The sequence below is a fragment of the Ranitomeya imitator genome, chromosome 6 (genome assembly GCF_032444005.1).
Source record: "Ranitomeya imitator isolate aRanImi1 chromosome 6, aRanImi1.pri, whole genome shotgun sequence".
NCBI classification, from domain to species: Eukaryota; Metazoa; Chordata; class Amphibia; order Anura; family Dendrobatidae; genus Ranitomeya; species Ranitomeya imitator.
This window is the reverse complement of record NC_091287.1, coordinates 569458526-569484159: the sequence shown is the minus strand read 5'-3', so window position 1 is coordinate 569484159 and position 25634 is coordinate 569458526. Positions and strand designations below refer to the sequence as shown.

At 45.7% G+C, this 25634-nt stretch overlaps 1 protein-coding gene across 3 annotated transcripts in view; it reads left to right on the top strand.

Annotated features, from left to right (window-relative positions):
* LOC138643230 (zinc finger protein 484-like) overlaps window positions 1-25143 on the top strand; it is a 96750-nt gene extending 71607 nt beyond the window's left edge. Inside the window, exons 4-6 of one of the 3 annotated variants that reach the window (XM_069732094.1) lie at window positions 1064-2419; window positions 2500-2608; window positions 22656-25143. In XM_069732094.1, the coding sequence (XP_069588195.1) occupies window positions 2566-2608; window positions 22656-24151 (1539 nt within the window). In that variant the 5' untranslated portion in view covers window positions 1064-2419; window positions 2500-2565 and the 3' untranslated portion in view covers window positions 24152-25143. The remainder of the gene's footprint in view (window positions 1-1063; window positions 2420-2499; window positions 2609-22655) is intronic. The other 2 variants (XM_069732093.1, XM_069732095.1) reach the window with 2 other exon arrangements.
* The last annotated feature ends 491 nt before the right edge of the window (window positions 25144-25634 follow it).

Below are 25634 nucleotides of genomic sequence, written 5' to 3'. Positions count from 1 at the left end.
TCAGGATAAATTGCACAACAACCTTGGGGATCTAATTACTCCTGTTACCCTTGGGAAAATTTTGGCTGCAAAAAATCATTTTTGTGGGGGGTTTCCACTGTTTAGGCACATCAGGGGCTCTCCCAACGTGACATGGCGTCCGATCTCAATTCCAGCCAATTCTGCGTTGAAAAAGTGAAACGGCGCTCCTTCCCTTCCGAGCTCTGCTGTGTGCCGAAAGAGTGGTTTACCCCCACATATGGGGTATCGGCAATTGCACAACAAATTTTGTGGTTCATTTTCTCTTTTTACACTCGTGAAAATAAAATAAATTGTTTCTGAATTAAAATGTTTGTGGAAAAAAAATTAAATGTTCATTTTTTTTCTTCCACATTGCTTCAGTTCCTGTGAAGCACATAAAGGGTTAATTAACTTCTTGAATGTGGTTTTGAGCACCCTGAGGGGTGCACTTTTTAGAATGGTGTCACTTTTGGGTATTTTCTGTCATTGACCCCCCAAATTCACTTCAAATGTGAGGTGGTCCCTAACAAAAATGGTTTTGTAAATTTTGTCGGAAAAATTAGAAATCACTGGTCAACTATTGACCCTTATAACTTCCTAACAAAAGAAAATTATATTTCAAAAAATGTGCTGATGTAAAATAGATATGTGGGAAATGTTACTTATTAACTATTTTGTGCGATTTGACTCTGATTTAAGGGCATAAATATTAAACGTTTGAAAATTGCGACATTTTCAAAATTTTCGCCAAATTTCCATTTTTTTTTTTAACAAATAAACGCAAGTCATATCAAAGAAATGTTACCACTATCATAAAGTACAATATGTCACAACACAAGGAAACAATCTCAGAATCACCAGGATCCGTTGAAGCGTTCTAGAGTTATGGCCTCAGAGTGACACTGGTCAGAATTGAAAAAATTGGTAATATGTCATAAAAACACTAGAAAATGTTACAAAAAGACACCAGATTTGGGGCTTTATTTGAAATGATCCCACTTTTGTTTATTAGAAGGGGGTGTCGTTGGGTAATCAACCTACTGAAGCAGAATTTCTCCAACAGATGCGGCACAGACCCGGATCTATCCAGTCAGAACTGATTATGTGCATCCTGCAACCCAAGGGCATCGAGTGCATATTGAGAATGTAATTTATGTTGTAGAGCAAAAGTGGTCAGACGTCAGATCCATTCACTTCGGTTTCACAGAACATCGCGATACATTTATATGATGAAAGAAGAAACAAAAACGAGAAGGAAAAACAGAAGGATGAGAGTAAAGTTAATAGGAAACAGTTTGGAAAAACAACGGTGGCGCAACATTTTCATTTTCACGTAGCGTGTGTGACATGAGGTGGTTCGTCGTGGAAACATTTTTTGGAAAAAAAGTACAAGAAATATAAAAGAAACTTTTCCAAAGAGAAACCTTCTGGAGCTCTACACTGGGCACGGTAAATCAAAAACCATGGATAATTTCTTGTAGAAGAAAATATTCCTTGTATCCAGGGGTTAATAGGTGTTCTTATTATGGAAGGAACTTAAGTGCTAAAAGGGAAATTAAGCCTAAACAGTGGAAGCTCCCTACAGGTGACCCCATTTTGGAAACTAGACCCATGAAGGAATTGATCTAGATGTGTGGTGAGCTCTTACAGCACCGATCCAGTCTGATTGCCTGAAACACTGAGAAATGCTGCGATTGGCTGTTCAGAACAGCCAATCACGGCGATTGTAGTTGTGCGGTGCGTCACCACCCCGGGACGACTCCATGTGCCATCTTTCAAATGCACCTGAATTTTAATGCTAGCAACGCGACATATCCATACATCCCAGGCCAATAAGACCCAGGTCACAGGGTAGATACGTGGGAAAAGAGGTAAAGAAGTGGGAGGATACCCCCGAAACGTCCTGGTCCTGCCTGCAGTGTCTTAGTATGCAGGAGTTTCTCCTGTAAGGTAGCAGTATGCACTGAAACGTTACTACTTTGGTATATATGCTTTCTGGACTGAATTTTTTGCACTTTTTGGATAGAAATCTTTCCATTTGAAGAATCCGTTTGTGGAGTGCTTCAATGTCTGAGATTTTGGGCCCTGTGAGAACTCTATGACACACGGAATTGGCCATCCTGGTTGATGAAACACCCCTGAACTGCGTTAACATTTCCTGTCTGTTTAGGGTGAACGTCTGATTGACATTAAGGTTGAACTTCTCGAAGCTGAAGACCAGAAGGATCTAATTGCTGATCAGCAGTGTAAGGAGGAGCAGGTTCTACCGTATTCTGATGGCCACCTACATACTACTCCCATCATCACATGTACACAGCCTCTCGCGTCACTGTTTGCCACAGATGCACTTGGAGTAAGAAATCCCCCGGAGAGATGTCCGGCTCCTCTGTATTCCCAGGACTGTCCGGAGAGGGTCCAGGTAGATGAAGCTCAGATTTGGGGGCGGCTTCTGGTGATGTCTTCTGTATTGTGATTTAACTGTTATATATGTGACTTCAGGGCGGAGATCTGACTGAAATTAAAGTAGAGGATGAAGAAGGGTTAACGATTGGGGATCAGCCGTGTATGAGTGACGTGAAGGAGGAGATTCCAGGAGAAGATACCACAGGTCTGTATTAATCAATTTAGACAGTGATGTTAAATGTGTTTTTATGAGGATTCATGTTATAGCTGTATAATGCATGTAGAGGAGCTGCGGAGACACCATCACATGTTTCTCAACGCAGGCAGTGAATAGCCAGGCCTTTCCCCGGGAAGGAACAACCAAGGGAAGGGCAGCATCCAATAAAGGAAAACCACCTATGCCAAGCATGGTATCCATCCACAGACAGCTGTTTCGGGGTTTTTGCCCCTCATCAGTGTGGAGTAGGAAACCGGGGAAAGGCCTGGCTATTCACTGCGTGCGTTGAGAAACACGTGATGGTGTCTCCGCGGCTCCTCTACATGCATTTGCATATTTGGGGGCAGTGTTCTGGATCACTGCATTGAGAAACACGTGATGGTGTCTCCGCGGTGTTGGATGTTTTGGTCTCCACGAGGTCAATCATCCGTGCCTTTATAGCTGTATAATGGTAACAATTCACGTTGTAAATGTAGGATTATGCATCTACATTGTACCATGGAGAATGTTAGATTTGGATGGGACCGCCAACGTCATTGTGTACAGCTCCCTGTTCAGTGCAGGGTTCACTAAACCATCTCAGGCAGATGTCTGTCCAGGCTCTGTGTGAAGACTTCCATTGAAGGAGAACTCACTACCTGTTATTGCAACCTATTCCACTCATTGATCACCCTCACTGTCTAATATCTAATCTGTATCTTCTCCCTTTTCAGTTTCATCCCATTGCTTCTCATGTTTCCATGTGCAAATGAGAATAATGATGATCTCGCTACACTGTGACAGACTCTCAGATACTTGTAGACCGTTATTAAGTCTCCTCTTGGCCTTCTTTTTTGCAAATTGAACATTCCCAGATCCTTTAACTGTTCTTCGTACATACTTTGCAGTCCGCTCGCCATCCTGGTAGCTCTTCTCTGAACTTGCTCCAGTTTTTCAATGTCTTTTTTAAAATGTGTCCAGAACTGGACACAGTATTCAAGATGAGGCCTGACCAAGGAGGAGTAGAGGAGGAAACTACTTCATGTCATCTAGACTCTATGCTTCTGTTAAAACATCCCAGAACTGTGTTTTCCTTTTTTCCTGCTGCATCACTCTGTTCACTCATGTGCAGTCTGTGATCTATTAGTATACCCAAGTCTTTTTAACTTGTGCTGTTGCTTAGTTCTGTTCCTCCCATTATATAATTTAACTAGCTATTGAACCCGTTCTACGCCCGGGTGGCGAGCATTTATATTGGTATATGGTCTCCATCCTGGTATGTGCTGCTCCATCCTGCGCCCCCATCCTGTCATGTGCTGCTCCCATCCTGCGCCCCCGTTCTGTCATGTGCTGCTCCCATCCTGCGCCTCCATTCTGTCATTTGCTGCTCCCATCCTGTCAATTGCTGCTCCCATCCTGCGCCCGTTCTGTCATTTGCTGCTCCCATCCTGCGTCCCCGTTCTGTCATTTGCTGCTGCCATCCTGCGCCCGTTCTGTCATGTGCTGCTGCCATCCTGCGCCCGTTCTGTCATGTGCTGCTCCCATCCTGCGTCCCCGTTCTGTCATTTGCTGCTGCCATCCTGCGCCCGTTCTGTCATGTGCTGCTGCCATCCTGCGCCCGTTCTGTCATGTGCTGCTCCCATCCTGCGCCCGTTCTGTCATTTGCTGCTCCCATCCTGCGTCCCCGTTCTGTCATTTGCTGCTGCCATCCTGCGCCCGTTCTGTCATGTGCTGCTGCCATCCTGCGCCCGTTCTGTCATGTGCTGCTGCCATCCTGCGCCCGTTCTGTCATGTGCTGCTGCCATCCTGCGCCCGTTCTGTCATGTGCTGCTGCCATCCTGCGCCCGTTCTGTCATTTGCTGCTCCCATCCTGCGTCCCCGTTCTGTCATTTGCTGCTCCCATCCTGCGTCCCCGTTCTGTCATTTGCTGCTGCCATCCTGCGCCCGTTCTGTCATGTGCTGCTGCCATCCTGCGCCCGTTCTGTCATGTGCTGCTGCCATCCTGCGCCCGTTCTGTCATGTGCTGCTGCCATCCTGCGCCCGTTCTGTCATGTGCTGCTGCCATCCTGCGCCCGTTCTGTCATGTGCTGCTGCCATCCTGCGCCCGTTCTGTCATGTGCTGCTGCCATCCTGCGCCCGTTCTGTCATGTGCTGCTGCCATCCTGCGCCCGTTCTGTCATGTGCTGCTGCCATCCTGCGCCCGTTCTGTCATGTGCTGCTGCCATCCTGCGCCCGTTCTGTCATGTGCTGCTGCCATCCTGCGCCCGTTCTGTCATGTGCTGCTGCCATCCTGCGCCCGTTCTGTCATGTGCTGCTGCCATCCTGCGCCCGTTCTGTCATGTGCTGCTCCCATCCTGCGCCCGTTCTGTCATGTGCTGCTGCCATCCTGCGCCCGTTCTGTCATGTGCTCCTGCCATCCTGCGCCCGTTCTGTCATGTGCTGCGGCCATCCTGCGCCCGTTCTGTCATGTGCTGCTGCCATCCTGCGCCCGTTCTGTCATGTGTTGCGGCCATCCTGTGCCCGTTCTGTCATGTGCTGCTGCCATCCTGCGCCCGTTCTGTCATGTGCTGCTGCCATCCTGCGCCCGTTCTGTCATGTGCTGCGGCCATCCTGCGCCCGTTCTGTCATGTGCTGCTGCCATCCTGCGCCCGTTCTGTCATGTGCTGCTGCCATCCTGCGCCCGTTCTGTCATGTGCTGCTGCCATCCTGCGCCCGTTCTGTCATGTGCTGCTGCCATCCTGCGCCCGTTCTGTCATGTGCTGCTCCCATCCTGCGCCCGTTCTGACATGTGCTGCTGCCATCCTGCGCCCGTTCTGTCATGTGCTGCTGCCATCCTGCGCCCGTTCTGTCATGTGCTGCGGCCATCCTGCGCCCGTTCTGTCATGTGCTGCGGCCATCCTGCGCCCGTTCTGTCATGTGCTGCTGCCATCCTGCGCCCGTTCTGTCATGTGCTGCTGCCATCCTGCGCCCGTTCTGTCATGTGCTGCGGCCATCCTGCGCCCGTTCTGTCATGTGCTGCGGCCATCCTGCGCTCGTTCTGTCATGTGCTGCTGCCATCCTGCGCCACCATTGTATTATATGCCCCCCGCTCCAGTGTGTATGCCCCCGAATGCTACTGCCATATAAAAAAAAATAAAAATACTATACTCACCTATCGTCCGGCTACACTGCAAGTATGTCTTCAAGAAAATGGCGCCGGAAAGCGGGGACTGCGCAGGCGCCGATTCCGGCAGCAGGAATCGGCGCCTGCGCAGTCCGCGCTTTCCGGCGCCATTTTCTTGAAGACACACCTGCAGTGGAGCCGGAGTGTGTCTTCAAGAAAATGGCGCCGAAAGCGCGGACTGCGCAGGCGCCGATTCCGGCAGCCGGAATCGGCGCCTGCGCAGTCCGCGCCCTCCGGAGCCGGGACCAGAGGAGCCGGGAGACGGAGCCGCAAGCAGCGCTGGAACCGGGAAAGGTGAGTATACTTACCCTCCCTCCTGGCGGTCCCTGACTCTCCGGTGGAGATGGCGGTATGCGTTCAGTGCTTACGCATACCGCGATCTCCCGGGAGCGTCGCTCTGTGAGGCCCAGACTGCGCCGGCGCTTGCGCAGTCTATAGAGGCTTCGGACAGAGTGACGCTCCCAGCGTTATATTATAGATGTAATTATATAATAATGTAATTTTCGTTTTTCTTACCCAGATGTAGAATCTTGCATTTCTCCCTGGTAAATACTATTCTATTAGTTACTGCCCATCGTTGAAGATTACCTAGATCCTTCTGAATCCTTTATCTGTCTTCTCTAGTGTTAAGGTACCGTCACACATAACGATATCGTTAATGATATCGTTGCTTTTTGTGACGTAGCAACGATATCGTTAACGAAATCGTTATGTGTGACAGCGACCAACGATCAGGCCCCTGCTGGGAGGTCGCTGGGGAAAGTAACATAGTAACATAGTTAGTAAGGCCGAAAAAAGACATTTGTCCATCCAGTTCAGCCTATATTCCATCATAATAAATCCCCAGATCTACGTCCTTCTACAGAACCTAATAATTGTATGAAACAATATTGTTCTGCTCCAGGAAGACATCCAGGCCTCTCTTGAACCCCTCGACTGAGTTCGCCATCACCACCTCCTCAGGCAAGCAATTCCAGATTCTCACTGCCCTAACAGTAAAGAATCCTCTTCTATGTTGGTGGAAAAACCTTCTCTCCTCCAGACGCAAAGAATGCCCCCTTGTGCCCGTCACCTTCCTTGGTATAAACAGATCCTCAGCGAGATATTTGTATTGTCCCCTTATATACTTATACATGGTTATTAGATCGCCCCTCAGTCGTCTTTTTTCTAGACTAAATAATCCTAATTTCGCTAATCTATCTGGGTATTGTAGTTCTCCCATCCCCTTTATTAATTTTGTTGCCCTCCTTTGTACTCTCTCTAGTTCCATTATATCCTTCCTGAGCACCGGTGCCCAAAACTGGACACAGTACTCCATGTGCGGTCTAACTAGGGATTTGTACAGAGGCAGTATAATGCTCTCATCATGTGTATCCAGACCTCTTTTAATGCACCCCATGATCCTGTTTGCCTTGGCAGCTGCTGCCTGGCACTGGCTGCTCCAGGTAAGTTTATCATTAACTAGGATCCCCAAGTCCTTCTCCCTGTCAGATTTACCCAGTGGTTTCCCGTTCAGTGTGTAATGGTGATATTGATTCCCTCTTCCCATGTGTATAACCTTACATTTATCATTGTTAAACCTCATCTGCCACCTTTCAGCCCAAGTTTCCAACTTATCCAGATCCATCTGTAGCAGAATACTATCTTCTCTTGTATTAACTGCTTTACATAGTTTTGTATCATCTGCAAATATCGATATTTTACTGTGTAAACCTTCTACCAGATCATTAATGAATATGTTGAAGAGAACAGGTCCCAATACTGACCCCTGCGGTACCCCACTGGTCACAGCGACCCAGTTAGAGACTATACCATTTATAACCACCCTCTGCTTTCTATCACTAAGCCAGTTACTAACCCATTTACACACATTTTCCCCCAGACCAAGCATTCTCATTTTGTGTACCAACCTCTTGTGCGGCACGGTATCAAACTCTTTGGAAAAATCGAGATATACCACTTACTTTATTTCGTTGCTGGATCTCCCACTGACATCGCTGAATCGGCGTGTGTGACGCCGATTCAGCGATGTCGTCACTGGTAACCAGGGTAAACATCGGGTTACTAAGCGCAGGGCCGCGCTTAGTAACCCGATGTTTACCTTGGTTACCGTTGTAAATGTAAAAAAACAAACACTACATACTCACATTCCCGGTGTCTGGTCATGTCCCTCGCCTTCAGCTTCCCGCACTGACTGGTGAGCGCCGTAACCCTAACCCTAACAGTCAGTGCAGAGCAGCAGAGCGCCGAGGACAGACAGCGGTAGGTAAGTATGTAGTGTTTGTTTTTTTAACTTTTACGATGGTAACCAGGGTAAACATCGGGTTACTAAGTGCGGCCCTGCGCTTAGTAACCCGATGTTTACCCTGGTTACCCGGGGACCTCGGGATCGTTGGTCTCTGGAGAGCGGTCTGTGTGACAGCTCTCCAGCGACCAAACAGCGACGCTGCAGCGATCGGCATTGTTGTGGGTATCGCTGCAGCGTCGCTGAGTGTGAAGGGGCCTTTAGTGGTGAAGGAGTTGTTCCTTTCTGAAGCTGCCTGGATTCCATATGGCTCTGATCTCCGCTGCGGTATCTTCGCGCCGCTCCCTTCCCCTATTTCAGCTCCTAGCTCTCCTCTATGCCAGCTATAGGTATTCTTTACTGATGTCCCTGGAAAGCTGTGGAGTTCCATTTATTGTCTCCCTCCCTGTGTTTTCTTACCGTAGTAGTGAGAATAGTGTCTTCCCCGGGGTTTTTCCCTTCTTTTATGCCGCACACCAGACATTTCCTTGCTCCGGTGTGACACTTTGTCAATTTTTTAAATGAGGAAATTATCCAATATGACATACATCTGTAACAGGCAAAAGTATGTGAACCTTTGGGATTAGCAGATCATTGGCAGTCCAATTAGATTCTGCTGTTTTCCATGGATGGGATGACAATCGGGTGTGAATGGGACACTTGATTTATTTAAAGAGGCTGTGAACTACTTTATTATTGATGACCTATTGTTAGGTCATCAATGTCTGATCGGGTCAAACACCCGGCACCCCGCTGATCAGCTGTTCATGGTGGCGCTCCACCTTGTGATCGTGACTGTGGCACGGTACTGCACATAATCAGTAAGTGGTAGATACGCCGTATACAGCTGTGGCCTTCGCATTCAATATTGTGCCGGCTGTGGAACCCGACCGGTCACACATTGATATTGTAAGGATAGCTCATCAATGAGAAAGTAGTGGGGACAGGGTTTCATCAATGTCTGATGTCCTTAACACTTTTGTGGAAGTGTATCATGGCACAAAGAACGTAGATTTTGAGGACTTCATGTTAGTTTCATCAGGCTAAAAAAGGTTACAGAACCATATTTAGAAAGTTTGGACTCCACCAATATTAGTCAAACAGCTTGTGTACAAATGGAGGAAATTGTAGGCCAACAATGCCCTCCGTAGGAGTGGTGGACCAACAACCATTCTGCAAAGAGCAAGTTGTAGAATTACCTCGATCCTAAAGACTGGATTCGGATGTTGCCTGTTGCATCTGGAAAGGTCTTTAGGATCGCGGTAATCACACATTGCCATTTATTTGGACATTAATGTGAGATGGAGACGGTGTTTTCATATATTATTTATTTATGTTTTTATCGCAACTATCTTAGATATTCTTCCTTATATATATTATTTTCTGGACGGATAAGATTGGTTTCGTCCTTATATTTGCTGCAGTTAACTTCAGGTGACAGTGCGGCGCCTTCTGCTCCATTTTTTTATCAAGTTGTATAATAGTCCCAAAGGAACCCAAGGTAACTTGTGAGTAACTAAGGGTCAGCTAATGTTCGGGAGTCCATCAGGAAGGCCATGAACAATCAGACTGCAAGGAGAACGCCAAATAGAACATTGCCTGTCTAAAGTTTGCTAAAGATCACCTGAATAAGCCAAAAGGCTATTATAACAAAGTCTTGTAGACAGATGATACCAAAATAGAGTTTTTTCGTTGAGAAACGTGATGTTTGTGAAACATGGTCATGGTAGTATCATGGTTTGGGCCTGTTTGGCTGCATCCAGCTCAATGCAACTTTATTAATGGAATAATTAATTCTTAATTTATTTTATCAGCAAAATAGCTAAGAAAATGTGAGGATATCCATCCATGAGCTGAATCTCAATATTTCTCAAAGAAATGTGGGTCATGCAAGACAATGACCCAAAGCGCTTAAGTCATTTTACAAAAGAATGGTTAAAGAATAAAGTTAACTTGTCTGGTCTGAAATAAGTCTGCTGTTACTCTGTGTGACTGAATCCCCCACGCTTGCTCTCTGCTAGGGTTTGCCAGTTTCTGAGCTGGGGACAGCGGAGACGTATGCGTTATGCTACTCCCAGCCAGAACCCAACTAGTACGGAGCGAGACCGCTACCCCTCCAGTGGCACGGCCGTCCAATGGGCTCAGAAATCAGCAAATCCTCGCAGTGTGACTGCAGACTTATTATTTTCGACTAGACAACCCCTTTAATTAAAGTTTTCAAATGGCCAAGTCAAAGTCCTGACCTTAATGCTATAGAGAAGTTGTGTAAGGACCTGAAGCAAGCAGTTAATGAGAAAAAACCTACTAATATCACAGAGATGACATTGCTTTGTAGGGAGGAATAGGCTAAAAGTCATAGTTTCATATTTTATTTGTCACTACTAGTTTTTATCTCCTCCCTCTTGTAGTATTTCCTCATCACTGCCCTCTTGTATTATTTGCTCATCTCCACCCTCTTGTATTATTTCCTCTTCTCCTCCCTCTTGTATTATTTCCTCGTCTCCTCCCTCTTGTATTATTTCCTCGTCTCCTCCCTCTTGTATTATTTCCTCATCACTGCCCTCTTGTATTATTTCCTCGTCTCCTCCCTCTTGTATTATTTCCTCATTATTATTATTATTTTTATTATTATTTATTATATCGCCATTTATTCCATGGCACTTTACATGTGAGGAGGGGTGTACATAATAAAAACAGGTACAATAATCTTGAATACAAGTCACAGCTGGTACAGGAGGAGAGAGGACCCTGCCCGCGAGGGCTCACAATCTACAAGGGATGGGTGAGGATACAGGAGGAGAGAGGACACTGCCCGCGAAGGCTCACAATCTACGAGGGATGGGTGAGAATACAGGAGGAGAGAGGACCCTGCCCACGAGGGCTCACAGTCTACAAGGGATGGGTGAGAATACAGGAGGAGAGAGGACCCTGCCCGCGAGGGCTCACAATCTACGAGGGATGGGTGAGGATACAGGAGGAGAGAGGACCCTGCCCGCGAAGGCTCACAATCTACGAGGGATGGGTGAGAATACAGGAGGAGAGAGGACCCTGCCCACGAGGGCTCACAGTCTACAAGGGATGGGTGAGAATACAGGAGGAGAGAGGACCCTGCCCGCGAGGGCTCACAATCTACAAGGGATGGGTGAGGATACAGGAGGAGAGAGGACCCTGCCCGCGAAGGCTCACAATCTACGAGGGATGGGTGAGAATACAGGAGGAGAGAGGACCCTGCCCACGAGGGCTCACAATCTACAAGGGATGGGTGAGAATACAGGAGAGAGGACCCTGCCCGCGAGGGCTCACAATCTACGAGGGATGGGTGAGAATACAGGAGGAGAGAGGACCCTGCCCACGAGGGCTCACAATCTACAAGGGATGGGTGAGAATACAGGAGGACAGAGGACCCTGCCCGCGAGGGCTCACAATCTACAAGGGATGGGTGAGAATACAGGAGGAGAGAGGACCCTGCCCGCGAGGGCTCACAATCTACAAGGGATGGGTGAGGATACAGGAGGAAAGAGGACCCTGCCCGTGAAGGCTCACAATCTACAAGGGATGGCTGAGAATACAGGAGGAGAGAGGACCCTGCCCACGAGGGCTCACAATCTACAAGGGATGGGTGAGAATACAGGAGGAGAGAGGACCCTGCCCGCGAGGGCTCACAATCTACAAGGGATGGGTGAGAATACAGGAGGAGAGAGGACCCTGCCCGGGAGGGCTCACAATCTACAAGGGATGGGTGAGGATACAGGAGGAGAGAGGACCCTGCCTGCGAGGGCTCACAATCTACAAGGGATGGGTGAGGATACAGGAGGAGGGAGGACCCTGTCCGCGAGGGCTCACAATCTACAAGGGATGGGTGAGGATACAGTAGGAGAGAGGACCCTGCCCGCGAAGGCTCACAATCTACAAGGGATGGGTGAGGATACAGGAGGAGAGAGGACCCTGCCCGCGAGGGCTCACAATCTACAAGGGATGGGTGAGGATACAGTAGGCGAGGGCAGAGCTGGTCGTGCAGCGGTTTGGTCAATTGGTGGTTACTGCAGGTTGTAGGCTTGTCGGTAGAGGTGGATCTTCAGGTTTTTTTTTGAAGGTTTCGATGGTAGGCGAGAGTCTGATGCGTTGTGGTAGAGGGTTCCAGAGTAAGGGGGATGCGCGAGAGAAATCGTGTATGCAAATGGGGGAAGAGGAGATAAGAGGGGAGTAGAGAAGGAGATCTTGTGAGGATCGGAGGTTGCATGCAGGAAAGTACCAGGAGACGAGGTCACAGATGTATGGAGGAGACAGGTTGTGGATGGCTTTGTATGTCATGGTTAGGCTTTTGTACTGGAGTCTCTGGGTAATGGGGAATCAGTGAAGGGACTGACAGAGGGGAGAGGCCAGGGAATAGCAGGGGGGACAGGTGGATTAGTCTGGCAGCAGAGTTTAGGATAGATTGGAGGGGTGCGAGAGTTTGAGGGGAGGCCACAGAGCAGGAGGTTACATTAGTCGAGGCGAGAGATGATGAGGGCATGGACTAGGGTTTTTGCAGATTCTTGGTTGAGGAATGTACGGATTCGTGAAATATTTTTGAGTTGAAGGCGGCAGGAAGTGGAAAGGGCTTGGATATGCGGTCTGAAGGAGAGAGCAGTGTCAAGGATTACCCTGAGACAGCGAGCTTATGGGACTGGGGAGAGTGGGAAGCCGTTTACTGTAATGGATAGGTTCGTTGGGGGGGTCGCGTGAGATGGAGGAAAGACAATGAATTCTGTTTTGTCCATGCTAAGTTTTAGAAATCTAGCAGAGAAGAAGGATGAAATAGCGGATAGACATTGAGGAATTCTGGTTAGTAGGGAGGTGATATCTGGTCCAGAGATGTAGATCTGCGTGTCGTCAGCATAGAGATGATACTGAAAATCGTGAGATTCTATGAGCTGTTCCAGGCCAAAAGTGTAAATGGAGAAGAGCAGGGGCCCAAGGACTGAACCTTGTGGGACTTCGACAGATAGGGGGCGAGGTGAGGAGGTGGTGTGTGAATGGGAGACACTGAATGTTCGGTCAGTTAGGTATGACGAGATCCAGGATAGGGCCAATTCTGTGATGCCAAGGGATGAGAGGGGTCTGTAGTAATAGGGAATGGTCCACTGTGTCAAAGGCAGCCGACAGGTCGAGGAGGAGGAGGACAGAGTAGTGTCGCTTGCTCTTGGCGGTTAATAGTTCATTGGTGACCTTAGTTAGTGCAGTTTCAGTGGAGTGGTGTGACCGGAAGCCAGATTGTAAGTGGTCGAAAAGGGAGCAGGAAGATAGATGGGAGGATAGTTCAAGATGGACGTGTTGTTCCAGTAGTTTTGAGGCATAGGGGAGAAGTGATATAGGGCGATAGCTAGATACAGAGGATGGGTCAAGAGAGGGCTTTTTGAGGATAGGTGTGATTGAGGCATGTTTAGAGCTTGAGGGGAAAACACCAGTTGTTGGTGATAGGTTGAAGAGATGGGTTAGAGTTGGGATGAAGACTGTGGCGAGGTTTGGGATGAAGTGGGAAGGGATCGGGTCAAGTGTACAGGTGGTGAGATGCGATCTTGAGAGTAGAGTGGAGAGTCGATCTTCTGTAACAGTGGATAAGTTGGTTTTGGAGGTGGAGGGCTGGGTTGTTGGGAGGAAGGGCTCTGGGGGTTGTCGACTAAAACTGTCTCTGATATTTTCAATCTTCTGCTTGAAAAATGAGGCAAAGTCTTCAGCTGAGATGAGTGGGGAGGGAGGAGGTGCTGGGGGACGGAGGAGAGAGTTGAAGGTGCTGAATAACTGTGAGACAGGGAGGATATGAGAGATGAGAAGTAGGTTTGTTTAGCTGTGGCGAGTGTGGTCTTGAAAGTAGTGAGGGACTGTTTGAATGCGATGAAGTGCTCGTTGGAGTGGGATCTTTTCCATCTCCGCTCTGCAGCCCTGGAAGCTCGCCTCAGTTCTTTGGTCAGGCTGGTGTGCCAGGGCTTTCTGTTGATTTTGCGAGCTTTGGTATGTATGAGAGGGGCAAGAGATTCCAAAGCTACAGCTATTGTGGTGTTATATAGAGTGGCAGCGTCATCCGCATTGTGTAGGGAACTTATGTCTGTGAGAGGGAGGAGGGATTCAGAGAGTGAATTTAGATCAAGGAGTTTAAGATTTCTGCAAGGGTGAGCAAGTTTGTGGGGTGGGGATTGTAGACAAGGAGTGGAGAGGGAAGAGAATGTGAGTAGATTGTGGTCAGAAAGAGGAAGAGGAGAGGTTAGATAGGGAGCAGAGGCGGGTGAAGATGAGGTCCAATGTGTGACCATGTTTGTGAGTGGCTGCAGAAGACCATAGAGTGAGGCCAAAGGAGGAAGTGGAAGATAGAAGTTTAGTGGTAGCTGAGAGGGAAGTGTCAATGGGGTCGTTGAAGTTACCCATGATGATAGTGGGGATGTCCGCAGAAAGGAAATGAAGTAGCCAGGTGGTGAAGTGGTCAAAGAAGGTGGTGGCTGGCCCTGGGGGGCGGTAGATGACAGCCAGTTGGAGGGGGAGTAGATGCGCACAGAGTGCACCTCAAAGGAATGGAGGGTAACAGAGTGTGGCAGTGGGATTTGGGTGAAGGAGCAGTTATCTGACAGGAGAAAACCAACTCCTCCACCATGCTTGCTGCTGGGGCGGGGTGTGTGAGAAAGGTGGAAGCCGCCATACGAAAGTGCAGCAGGAGAGGCTGTGTCAGAAGGGGTGAGCCAGGTTTCGGTGATGGCGAAGAAGGAAAGTTTGGTAGTAACGAAAAGATCGTGGATGTAGGAAAGCTTGTTGCAGACAGAGCGAGCGTTCCACAGAGCTCCTGTTAGTGGGACTGGGGAAGTGGGGGCTGGGCGAATGGGTGTAAGGTTAGAGAGGTTACGGAAATTTGTGATAGAGCGTGGATGGGAGGTACAACTGACTGTGGGGATGTGGTGAGGATGACCAGGATTTGGAGAGATATCACCAGCAGTGAGAAGGAGCAGAGAAAGTGTTAGCAGGTGGGAGCAGGAGAGGGCATGAGGGGGCTGCCTGTGCTTGGAGACAGAGGATTGTATGTTAAGGAACAGTTCTGAGGAGGAGGTGAGATGGATGGGGAGGATTGAAGAGGAGATTCAGGGTATGTGCACACATAGAAAGCTCCTGCGGATTTTCCCACAGCAGATTTGATAAATCCGTAGTGCAAAACCGCTGCGGTTTTTCCTGCGGATTTATTGCGTTTTCTATTGCAGATTCCACTGCGGATTTACATCTGCAGTTTTCTATTGGAGCAGATGTAAAAGCGCTGCGGATTCCGCACAAAAAATTGACATGCTGCGGAAAATAAAACGCTGTTTCCGTGCGTTTTTTCCGCAGCATATGCACTGTGGATTTCGTTTCCCATAGGTTTACATTCTACTGTAAACTCATGGTAAACTGCTGCAGATCCGCAGCAAAATCCGCATCGTGTGCACATACCCGAACAGTTCTTTACTAGGAGTAGGGATTAGGGGAGTTTGCAGAAAGTGAAGAACTATAGGGGTGAAAGTGAAAACAAACAGAAACATTGTTTACAGTAACTGTGTCCAGTTACCTTCAGTTCCCTTCTGGTTCAATTCTGGTTTTAATTCTAAATTAATCTTCACACTTCTAAGGGATCACACTTATAGGAATCACTGCAGACTAAAGTCATTGCAGACTTGTACTATGCAATATATGTACAACTAAGAGCAGTCAGGTGTGAAGCAGAGAGGAGGGGTCTCTGCTCATCTTGGCCAGTATGCAAATTGCCTCTTCTGAGAAAAAGAGGACTTAAACTCTATAGCGCCACCTGTTGGAAGTAGCGATCCTACAAGTCACAATCAACTCTTTAACGAGTCATGCAATATGACTTAGGATAAAAGCCAAATTAGTATCTCAATTCGCAGACACGGTGTTTCGGGCTGTTGGCCCTCGTCAGTGCGAAGCATGAGAACTAATTTGGCTAGGTGAGAGGCTCTGGACTGGGGTCTAAGGGGTATCGTTTCTCCTTATGGAGAGTGACATACCATCTCTGGCTTGTAAAGGTAAGGAGGCTTATTTGCCGTACAATGCTGCTCTGGGAAATATAATATGCAAATTGCCTCTTCTGAGAAAAAGAGGACTTAAACTCTATAGCGCCACCTGTTGGAAGTAGCGATCCTACAAGTCACAATCAACCCTTTAACGAGTCGTGCAATATGATTGTGGTTGATTGTGACTTGTAGGATCGCTACTTCCAACAGGTGGCGCTATAGAGTTTAAGTCCTCTTTTTCTCAGAAGAGGCAATTTGCATATTATATTTCCCAGAGGAGCATTCTACGGCAAATAAGCCTCCTACCTTGACAAGCCAGAGATGGTATGTCACTCTCCATAAGGAGAAACGATACCCTTAGACCCCATCTTGGCCAGAGAATTGAGAGTGGACCAGATGCATACAATCAAGCCAAAGTAAGCAGGGTCATAAATAACACTGGGGTAGAGCTGGGGTTAGCTGAAAGGCATACCATGTGAAAGCTAGGAGCAGAGGGAAGTCTGTGTGGAAAGTTGGGTGATGTACTATGTGCACTTCATAGACAGACAAGGCAAAAGAGCAGGCTGGAGAGCTGGGTGCATGAACATACTTGTACTGTACTTTTGTATTATTTCATCGTCTCCTCCCTCTTGTATTATTTCCTCGTCTCCTCCCTCTTGTATTATTTACTCATCACTGCCCTCTTGTATTATTTCTTTCTACCCTCTTTTTTGTATTATTTCCTCTTTGACTCCTTCTTATACAATTTACTTGTCACTGCTCCCTTGTACTATTTCCTCCATTTTATATTATTTCCTCATCTCCTCCCTCTTGTATTATTTCCTTATCTCTCCCATCCTGCGTGATAATATAGGTGAATCTAATGAAAATGTAGAGTCCCTGTGGGTGGAGATAACGGGAGGGGGGAAAATAATAAATTACTAATAGGGATTTGTTATAAATCTCCAAAAATAATGGAAGCAATGGAGAATATCCTCGTAAAGCAAATAGATGAAGCTGCGACTCAAGGAGAAGTCATTATTATGGGGGACTTCAACTACCCTGAAATAGATTGGGGAACAGAAACCTGCAGTTCCAGCAAAGGTAATCGGGGTCTGACAGCTATGAGAGACAATTACCTCTGACAACTGGTTCAGGACCCAACAAGAAGGAGGGCACTGCTAGACCGAATATTAACCAACAGGCCAGACAGCATAGCAAATATAAGGGTTGGGGGTCACTTGGGGAATAGTGATCACAAAATAATAAGTTTTCATGTATCCTTTAATAAGATGTGTAGCAGAGGGGTGACAAGGACACTAAACTTCAGGAGGGGAAATTTCCAACGGATGAGAGAGGATCTTGGTGCAATTAACTGGGACGATATCCTGAGACACAAAAATACACAAAGAAAATGGGAGACGTTTATTAGCATCCTGGGTAGGACCTGTGCACAGTATATACCGTATGGAAATAAACATACTAGAAATAGGAGGAAACCAATATGGCTAAATAGAGCTGTAAAGGGCGCAATAAGGGACAAAAAGAAAGACTATAGAGAATTAAAGGAAGTAGGTAGTGATGAGGCATTAAATAAATACAAAAAATTACATAAATTTTGTAAAAAGCAAATCAAGGCAGCAAAGATTGAGACAGAGAGACTCATTGCCAGAGAGAGGAAAAATAATCCCAAAATATTCTACATAAATAGTAAGAAACTAAAGAATGATAGTGTTGGCCCCCTTAACAATAGTCTGGGTGAAATGGTGGATGAGGATGAGGAAAAAGCCAATATGCTAAATGACTTTTTTCATCAGTATTTACACAAGAAAATCCCATGGCAGACAAAATGACTAGTGATAAAAATTCCCAATTAAATGTCACCTGCTTAACCCAGCAGGAAGTGCGGCGGCGTCTAAAAATCACTAAAATTGACAAATCTCCGGGCCCGGATGGGATCCACCCCCGAGTACTGCAGGAATTAAGTACAGTCATTGATAGACCATTATTTTTAATCTTTAGAGACTCCATAATAACAGGGTCTGTACCACAGGACTGGCGTATAGCAAATGTGGTGCCAATATTCAAAAAGGGGACAAAAACTGAACTCGGAAATTATAGGCCAGTAAGCTTAACCTCTACTGTGGGTAAAATCCTGGAGGGCATTCTAAGGGAGGCTATACTGGAGTATCTGAAGAGGAATAACCTCATGACCCAGTATCAGCACGGGTTTACTAGGGACCGTTCATGTCAGACTAATCTGATCAGCTTCTATGAAGAGGTAAGTTCCGGACTGGACCAAGGGAACCCAGTGGACGTAGTGTATATGGACTTTTCAAAAGCTTTTGATCCGGTGCCACACAAAAGGTTGATACATAAAATGAGAATAATGGGGATAGGGGAAAATATGTGTAAGTGGGTTGAGAGCTGGCTCAGGGATAGGAAACAAAGGGTGGTTATTAATGGAGCACACTCGGACTGGGTAGCGGTTAGCAGTGGGGTACCACAGGGGTCAGTATTGGGCCCTCTTCTTTTTAACATATTTATTAATGACCTTGTAGGGGGCATTCAGAGTAGAATTTCAATATTTGCAGATGACACTAAACTCTGCAGGGTAATCAATACAGAGGAGGACAATTTTATATTACAGGATGATTTATGTAAACTAGAAGCTTGGGCTGATAAATGGCAAATGAGCTTTAATGGGGATAAATGTAAGGTCATGCACTTGGGTAGAAGTGATAAGATGTATAATTATGTGCTTAATTCTAAAACTCTGGGCAAAACCGTCAATGAAAAAGACCTGGGTGTATGGGTGGATGACAAACTCATGTTCAGTGGCCAGTGTCAGGCAGCTGCTACGAAGGCAAATAAAATAATGGGATGCAGTAAAAGAGGCATAGATGCTCATGAGGAGAATATAATTTTACCTCTATACAAGTCACTAGTGCGACCACACTTAGAATACTGTGCACAGTTCTGGTCTCCGGTGTATAAGAAAGACATAGCTGAACTAGAGCAGGTGCAGAGAAGAGCGACCAAGGTATTAGAAGACTGGGGGGTCTGCAATACCAAGATAGGTTATTACACTGGGGGCTATTTAGTTTGGAAAAACGAAGACTAAGGGGTGATCTTATGTTAATGTATAAATATATGAGGGGACAATACAAAGACCTTTCTGATGATCTTTTTAATCATAGACCTGAAACAGGGACAAGGGGGCATCCTCTGCATTTGGAGGAAAAAAGGTTTAAGCATAATAACAGACGCGGATTCTTTACTGTAAGAGCAGTGAGACTATGGAACTCTCTGCCGTATGATGTAATGAGTGATTCATTACTTAAATTTAAGAGGGGACTGGATACCTTTCTGGAAAAGTATAATGTTACAGGATATATACACTAGATTCCTTGATAGGGCGTTGATCCAGGGAACTAGTCTGATTGCCGTATGTGGAGTCGGGAAGGAATTTTTTTCCCCAATGTGGAGCTTACTCTTTGTCACATGGGTTTTTTTTTTACCTTCCTCTGGATCAACGTGTTAGGGCATGTTAGGTTAGGCTATGGGTTGAACTAGATGGACTTAAAGTCTTCCTTCAACCTTAATAACTATGTTACTATGTATCATTTCCTCACATTCTCTTGTATTATTTCCTGATCTCCTCCCTGTTGTATTATTTCTTTCTACCCTTTTTTTGTATTTCCTCATTGCCTCCCCCTTATATTATTTCCTTGTCTCCTCACTCTTGTATTATTTACTGACCTCCACCCTCTTGTATTTCCACGTCACAGTAACAAAAAGGGTGCTTTAGTGTTGGCTGGGAAAATTTGGGGTCCTATAACTGTATGGCAGCCACCTTTTATAATAGTGTGGTGCGACCAATATGCTGGCACCTACATCTGTGTGACTTCGCCCTATACACGCCGTCCTTCCATCAATGGTCGCTGTGTGCGCCGTTGTTTCATCAGTATTTGCACCTTCATCGTAGTCTAATGCATTCTGTGTGACTTGCGCCCTATACACGCCATCCTTCCATCAATGGTCGCAGTGTGCGCCGTTGTTTCATCAGTATTTGCACCTTCATCGTAGTCCTCTGCATTCTGTGCATGGTCCATACAGTATAATGCATCCCCTATGGCCCATCCCATACAGTATAGTGCATCCCCCCATGGTCCTTACAGTGTAATGCATCCCCCATTGTCTATACAATATAATTCATCCCCCCATAGTCCATACGGTATAAAGCATCCCCCATAGTCCACCATACAGTATAAAGCATCCCCCTTAGTCCATACAGTATAACACATCCCACATGGTTCATACAGTATAATGCTTCCCCCCCCCCATGGTCCATATAGTGTAATGTATCTCCCCATGGTTCATACAGTATAATGCTTCCCCCCCATGGTCCACACAGTATAATGCATCACCCCATGGTCCATACAGTATAATGCATCCCCTATGGCCCATCCCATACAGTATAGTGCATCCCCCCATGGTCCTTACAGTGTAATGCATCCCCCATTGTCTATACAATATAATTCATCCCCCCATAGTCCATACGGTATAAAGCATCCCCCATAGTCCACCATACAGTATAAAGCATCCCCCTTAGTCCATACAGTATAACACATCCCACATGGTTCATACAGTATAATGCTTCCCCCCCATGGTCCATATAATGTAATGTACCTCCCCATGGTTCATACAGTATAATGCTTCCCCCCCATGGTCCACACAGTATAATGCATCACCCCATGGTCCATACAGTATAATGCATCCCCCACGGTATAAAGCATCTCCCATGGTCCATACAGTATGAAGCATCCCCCACGTGGTCCACACAGTATAAAGCATCCCCCATGGTATAAAGCATCTCCCACGTGGTCCATACAGTATAAAGCATCCCCCATAGTCCACCATACAGTATAAAGCATCCCCCTTAGTCCATACAGTATAACACATCCCACATGGTTCATACAGTATAATGCTTCCCCCCCATGGTCCATATAGTGTAATGTATCTCCCCATGGTCCATACAGTATAATGCATCCCCCCATGGTCCACACAGTGTAAAGCATCCCCCCCATGGTCCACACAGTATGAAGCATCCCCCACGTGGTCCATACAGTATATTGCTTCCTCCCCCATGGTCCACACAGTGTAATGCATCCCCCCATGGTCCATACAGTATAAAGCATCCCCCACGGTATAAAGCATCTCCCATAGTCCATACAGTATAAAGCATCCCCCCATAGTCCACCATACAGTATAACGCATCCCCCCTTAGTCCATACAGTATAACACATCCCACATGGTTCATACAGTATAATGCTTCCCCCCCCATGGTCCATATAGTGTAATGTATCTCCCCATGGTCCACACAGTATAAAGCATCCCCCACGGTATAAAGCATCTCCCATGGTCCATACAGTATGAAGCATCCCCCACGTGGTCCACACAGTGTAAAGCATCCCCCACGTGGTCCATACAGTATATTGCTTCCTCCCCCATGGTCCACACAGTGTAATGATCCCCCCATGGTCCATACAGTATAAAGCATGCCCCACGGTATAAAGCATCTCCCATGGTCCATACAGTATAAAGCATCCCCCCATAGTCCACCATACAGTATAACGCATCCCCCTTAGTCCATACAGTATAACACATCCCACATGGTTCATACAGTATAATGCTTCCCCCCATGGTCCAAATAGTGTAATGTATCTCCCCATGGTCCACACAGTATGAAGCATCCCCCACGTGGTTCATACAGTATATTGCTTCCCCCCCCTCCCCCCCCCATGGTCCACACAGTGTAATGCATCCCCCCATGGTCCATACAGTATGAAGCATCCCCCCATTGTCCTCAATACGGTTTTATGACCACACAGTGTTCTAAAAAACATTAATATACAATGCTCACTTCTCCTCGTTCGTCCACTGCTCCAATCTCCGCAGCGCCAGCTTATCTTCTGAAGTGTCACACATCTCAGCATAGAAGACACTATTTAGTGATGTCATTGCGCTGAGATGTCAGATGCGGAGGAAGAATGATAGGGATGGAAGTGTCAGCGGACGCCTCCTCCTCCATCATTGCTGTCCACTGTATCAGCACTCAGGCAGATGCTGATACAGTTGAACTTGCTGGGGGCCCTGTGTACACCGCTCTCCCCCGGCTCACAGGCCCCATAGCAGCAGTGCAGGGGATCATGTCTCCCTGCTCTGCAGCACAGTTTACCTGTATCTATGCTCCGTGCACGCTGATACAGTTAAAAGAAGCATAGCTGTGGGTGGGCCCCTCAGAACGGAGGTCCGGGGAGGCTGAATCCTCTGTTCCTGCGGTAGCTAAGCTGCTGAGTAAGGGTGTTAATACAAGTGGTCACAGAGTGCTGGACTTGTGTTACACAAAATTTTATAAAGCTGCAATCACACGTTTTTGCTGCAATTTTTAAGCCAAAGTCAAGAGTGCCTTTCAGAGAAAAAAATTGTTCTTATTTTTAAGATGTCACCAAAATCTAGGGATTTTGTAAGATTCCAGCCCTTTAGTAAAACAATAAATGTGTCTATATTGTGGTTTGAATGAAAAAAATCTTTTAATTTTAACAGAAAATTCCAGTATGAACTCGGAGAGAAACTTCATGCTATCACATAATTCTAAAGTAGAAGATGAAGATATCATTCAGCACTCATTAGGAGAAAATCTTGTTATCCTTAATGCATATTCAGGACTCTATGGAAAAGATCAATCATATAATCCCCCTGATCATGACGAATATATTGATGACCAATCAGTGATTGTTACCCCAATTACAGAGCAGACGTGGGATAAAAGGTTTCAATGTGGTGAATGTGGAAAATGTTTTACACACAGCTCACGTCTTTATGTACATAAAAGAATTCACACAGGAGAGAAGCCGTACACCTGTTCAGAGTGTGGCAAAGGATTTACCCAGAAATCAGGCCTCGATCAACATGAGAGAACTCATACAGGAGAGAAGCCGTACTTCTGTTCAGTATGTGGGAAATGCTTTACCCATAAATCAGGTCTTGATCAACATGAGAGAAGTCACACAGGAGAGAAGCCATATTCATGTTCAGAATGTGGGAAATCTTTTATTTCAAAATCAAATCTTGAAAGACATGAGAATATCCACACAGGGGATATGTCATTTACATGTTGTGAATGTGGGAAATGTTTCTCAGTGAAATCAAGTCTTGTTATACATCAAAGAATTCACACAGGAGAGAAGCCATATTCATGTTTAGAATGTGGGAAATGTTTTAGAAAAAAATCACATCTGATCACACATGAGAGAATTCATACAGGAGAGAAGCCATATTCGTGTTCAGAATGTGGGGAATGTTTTACATACAAATCACATCTCGTTAGGCATGAAAGAAGCCACACAGGAGAGAAACTATATTCATGTTCAGAATGTCAAAAATGTTTTACACGTAAATCAAATCTTGTTGTTCATGAGAGAAGTCATACAGGAGAGAAGCCGTTTTCATGTTCAGAATGTGGTAAGTGTTTTACACACAAATCTCATCTTGCTAGACATGAGAGAATTCACACAGGAGCGAAGCCGTATTCTTGTTCATTGTGCGGGAAATCTTTTACAGATAAATCACATCTTATTATGCATGAGAAAATTCACATAGAAGAGAAGCCATACTCATGTTCAGAATGCGGGAAATGTTTCAGACATAAATCACATCTGGTTATGCATGACAGAATTCACACGGGAGAAAAGCCATATTCATGTTCAGAATGTGGGAAATGTTTTACATATAAATCACATCTTGTTATACATGAGAGAAGTCACACAGGGGAGAAGCCGTATTCATGTTCAGAATGTGGGAAATGTTTTATAACAAAATCACATCTTGTGATGCATGAGAGAAGTCACACAGGAGAAAAGCCGTATTCATGTTTAGAATGTGGGAAATGTTTAATCACTAAAGCTAAACTTAGGGATCATCAGAGAATTCATACAGGAGAGAAACCATATTCATGTCTAGAATGTGGGAAATGCTTTATAACTAAATCTAAACTTAGAGATCATCAGAGAAGTCACATAGAGAAGCCATATTTATGTTAAGAATAGAGGAAATGCTCATTGTTTTCAGTTTAGTCTAAACCTTGTTACTAGTGATGGGCGAGTATACTCGTTGCTCAGGTTTTCCCGAGCACGCTCGGGAGACCTCTGAGTATTTGTTAGTGTTCGGAGATTTAGTTTTCATCACCTCAGCTGAATGATTTACAGCTACTAGCCAGCCTAAGTACATGTGGGGGTTGCCTGGTTTCTAGGGAATCAACACATGTAGTCAAGCTGTTTATCAGCTGTAAATCATTCAGCTGAGGCGATGAAAACTAAATCTCCGAACACTAACAAATACTCGGAGGTCACCCGAGCAACAAGTACACTCGATCTTCACTACTTGTTAAACATGAAAATTTACTGAAGGAAGAACCTGTTTTTCTGTATGTGAAAATGTTTTACAAGGAAAAGAGATTTGAAGCCCATCACAGTAGAAACAATGTTCTTTTTTTGTATTGTGGGATAAAGCTATGGATGCTATGAAATATTCTTTATACACCAGGTTTTCACAGACCTTAAATGATCAATGAGGATGTTTTTTAAGTGGAATTGGCCTCGATATGCCCAAAGACCATAGTCTGTTTATCTGGGTTAAACTATTAGGCCGGCGTCACACTAGAGAGTTTTACGGACATATGAGAGGCGCAAAAAACAACGCATTGCACACGGACCAATGATTCTCTATGGGGCAGCTCCTATCTGCCGTATATTTCGCAGCCGTAGTTTACGGGGGTAGAAAATCGCAGCATGCTGCGTTTGTCAGCGTATTGCACAAAAAATCCTCCAATGAAAGTCTATGGGGGCGAGAAAAATACGGATTACAGACGGACCATCAGTGTGACTTGTGAGAAATACGCAGCGGTGTTCTGTAGAAAAGCCGGCAATTCAGTGCGGTGTACAGTAAAATCACACTGACAGTTTAGAATAGAGTAGAGAAAATAAATGTCCACACATAGAACAGGTATGTATATATGTATATATATATATATATATATATATATATATAAACTGTATATATATATATGTGTATATATATATATATATATATATATATATATATATATATATATATATATATATATATATATATATACACAGTTAAGTCCATATATGGACAGAGACATCATTTTTCTAAGTTTGGTTATAGACATTACCACAATGAATTTTAAACAAAACAATTCAGATGCAGTTGAAGTTCAGACTTTCAGCTTTCGTTTGAGGGTATCCACATTAAAATTGGATGAAGGGTTTAGGAGTTTCAGCTCCTTAACATGTGCCACCCTGTTTTTAAAGGGACTAAAAGTAATTGGACAGATTAAATAATTGTAAATAAAATGTTCATTTTTAGTACTTGGTTGAAAACCCTTTGTTGGCAATGACTGCCTGAAGTCTTGAACTCATGGACACCGTGGCGTAACTACAAAGTTATGGGCCCCGGTGGGAACTTTCAAATGGGCCCCCCCTGCCAAAGTATTTTCCACCC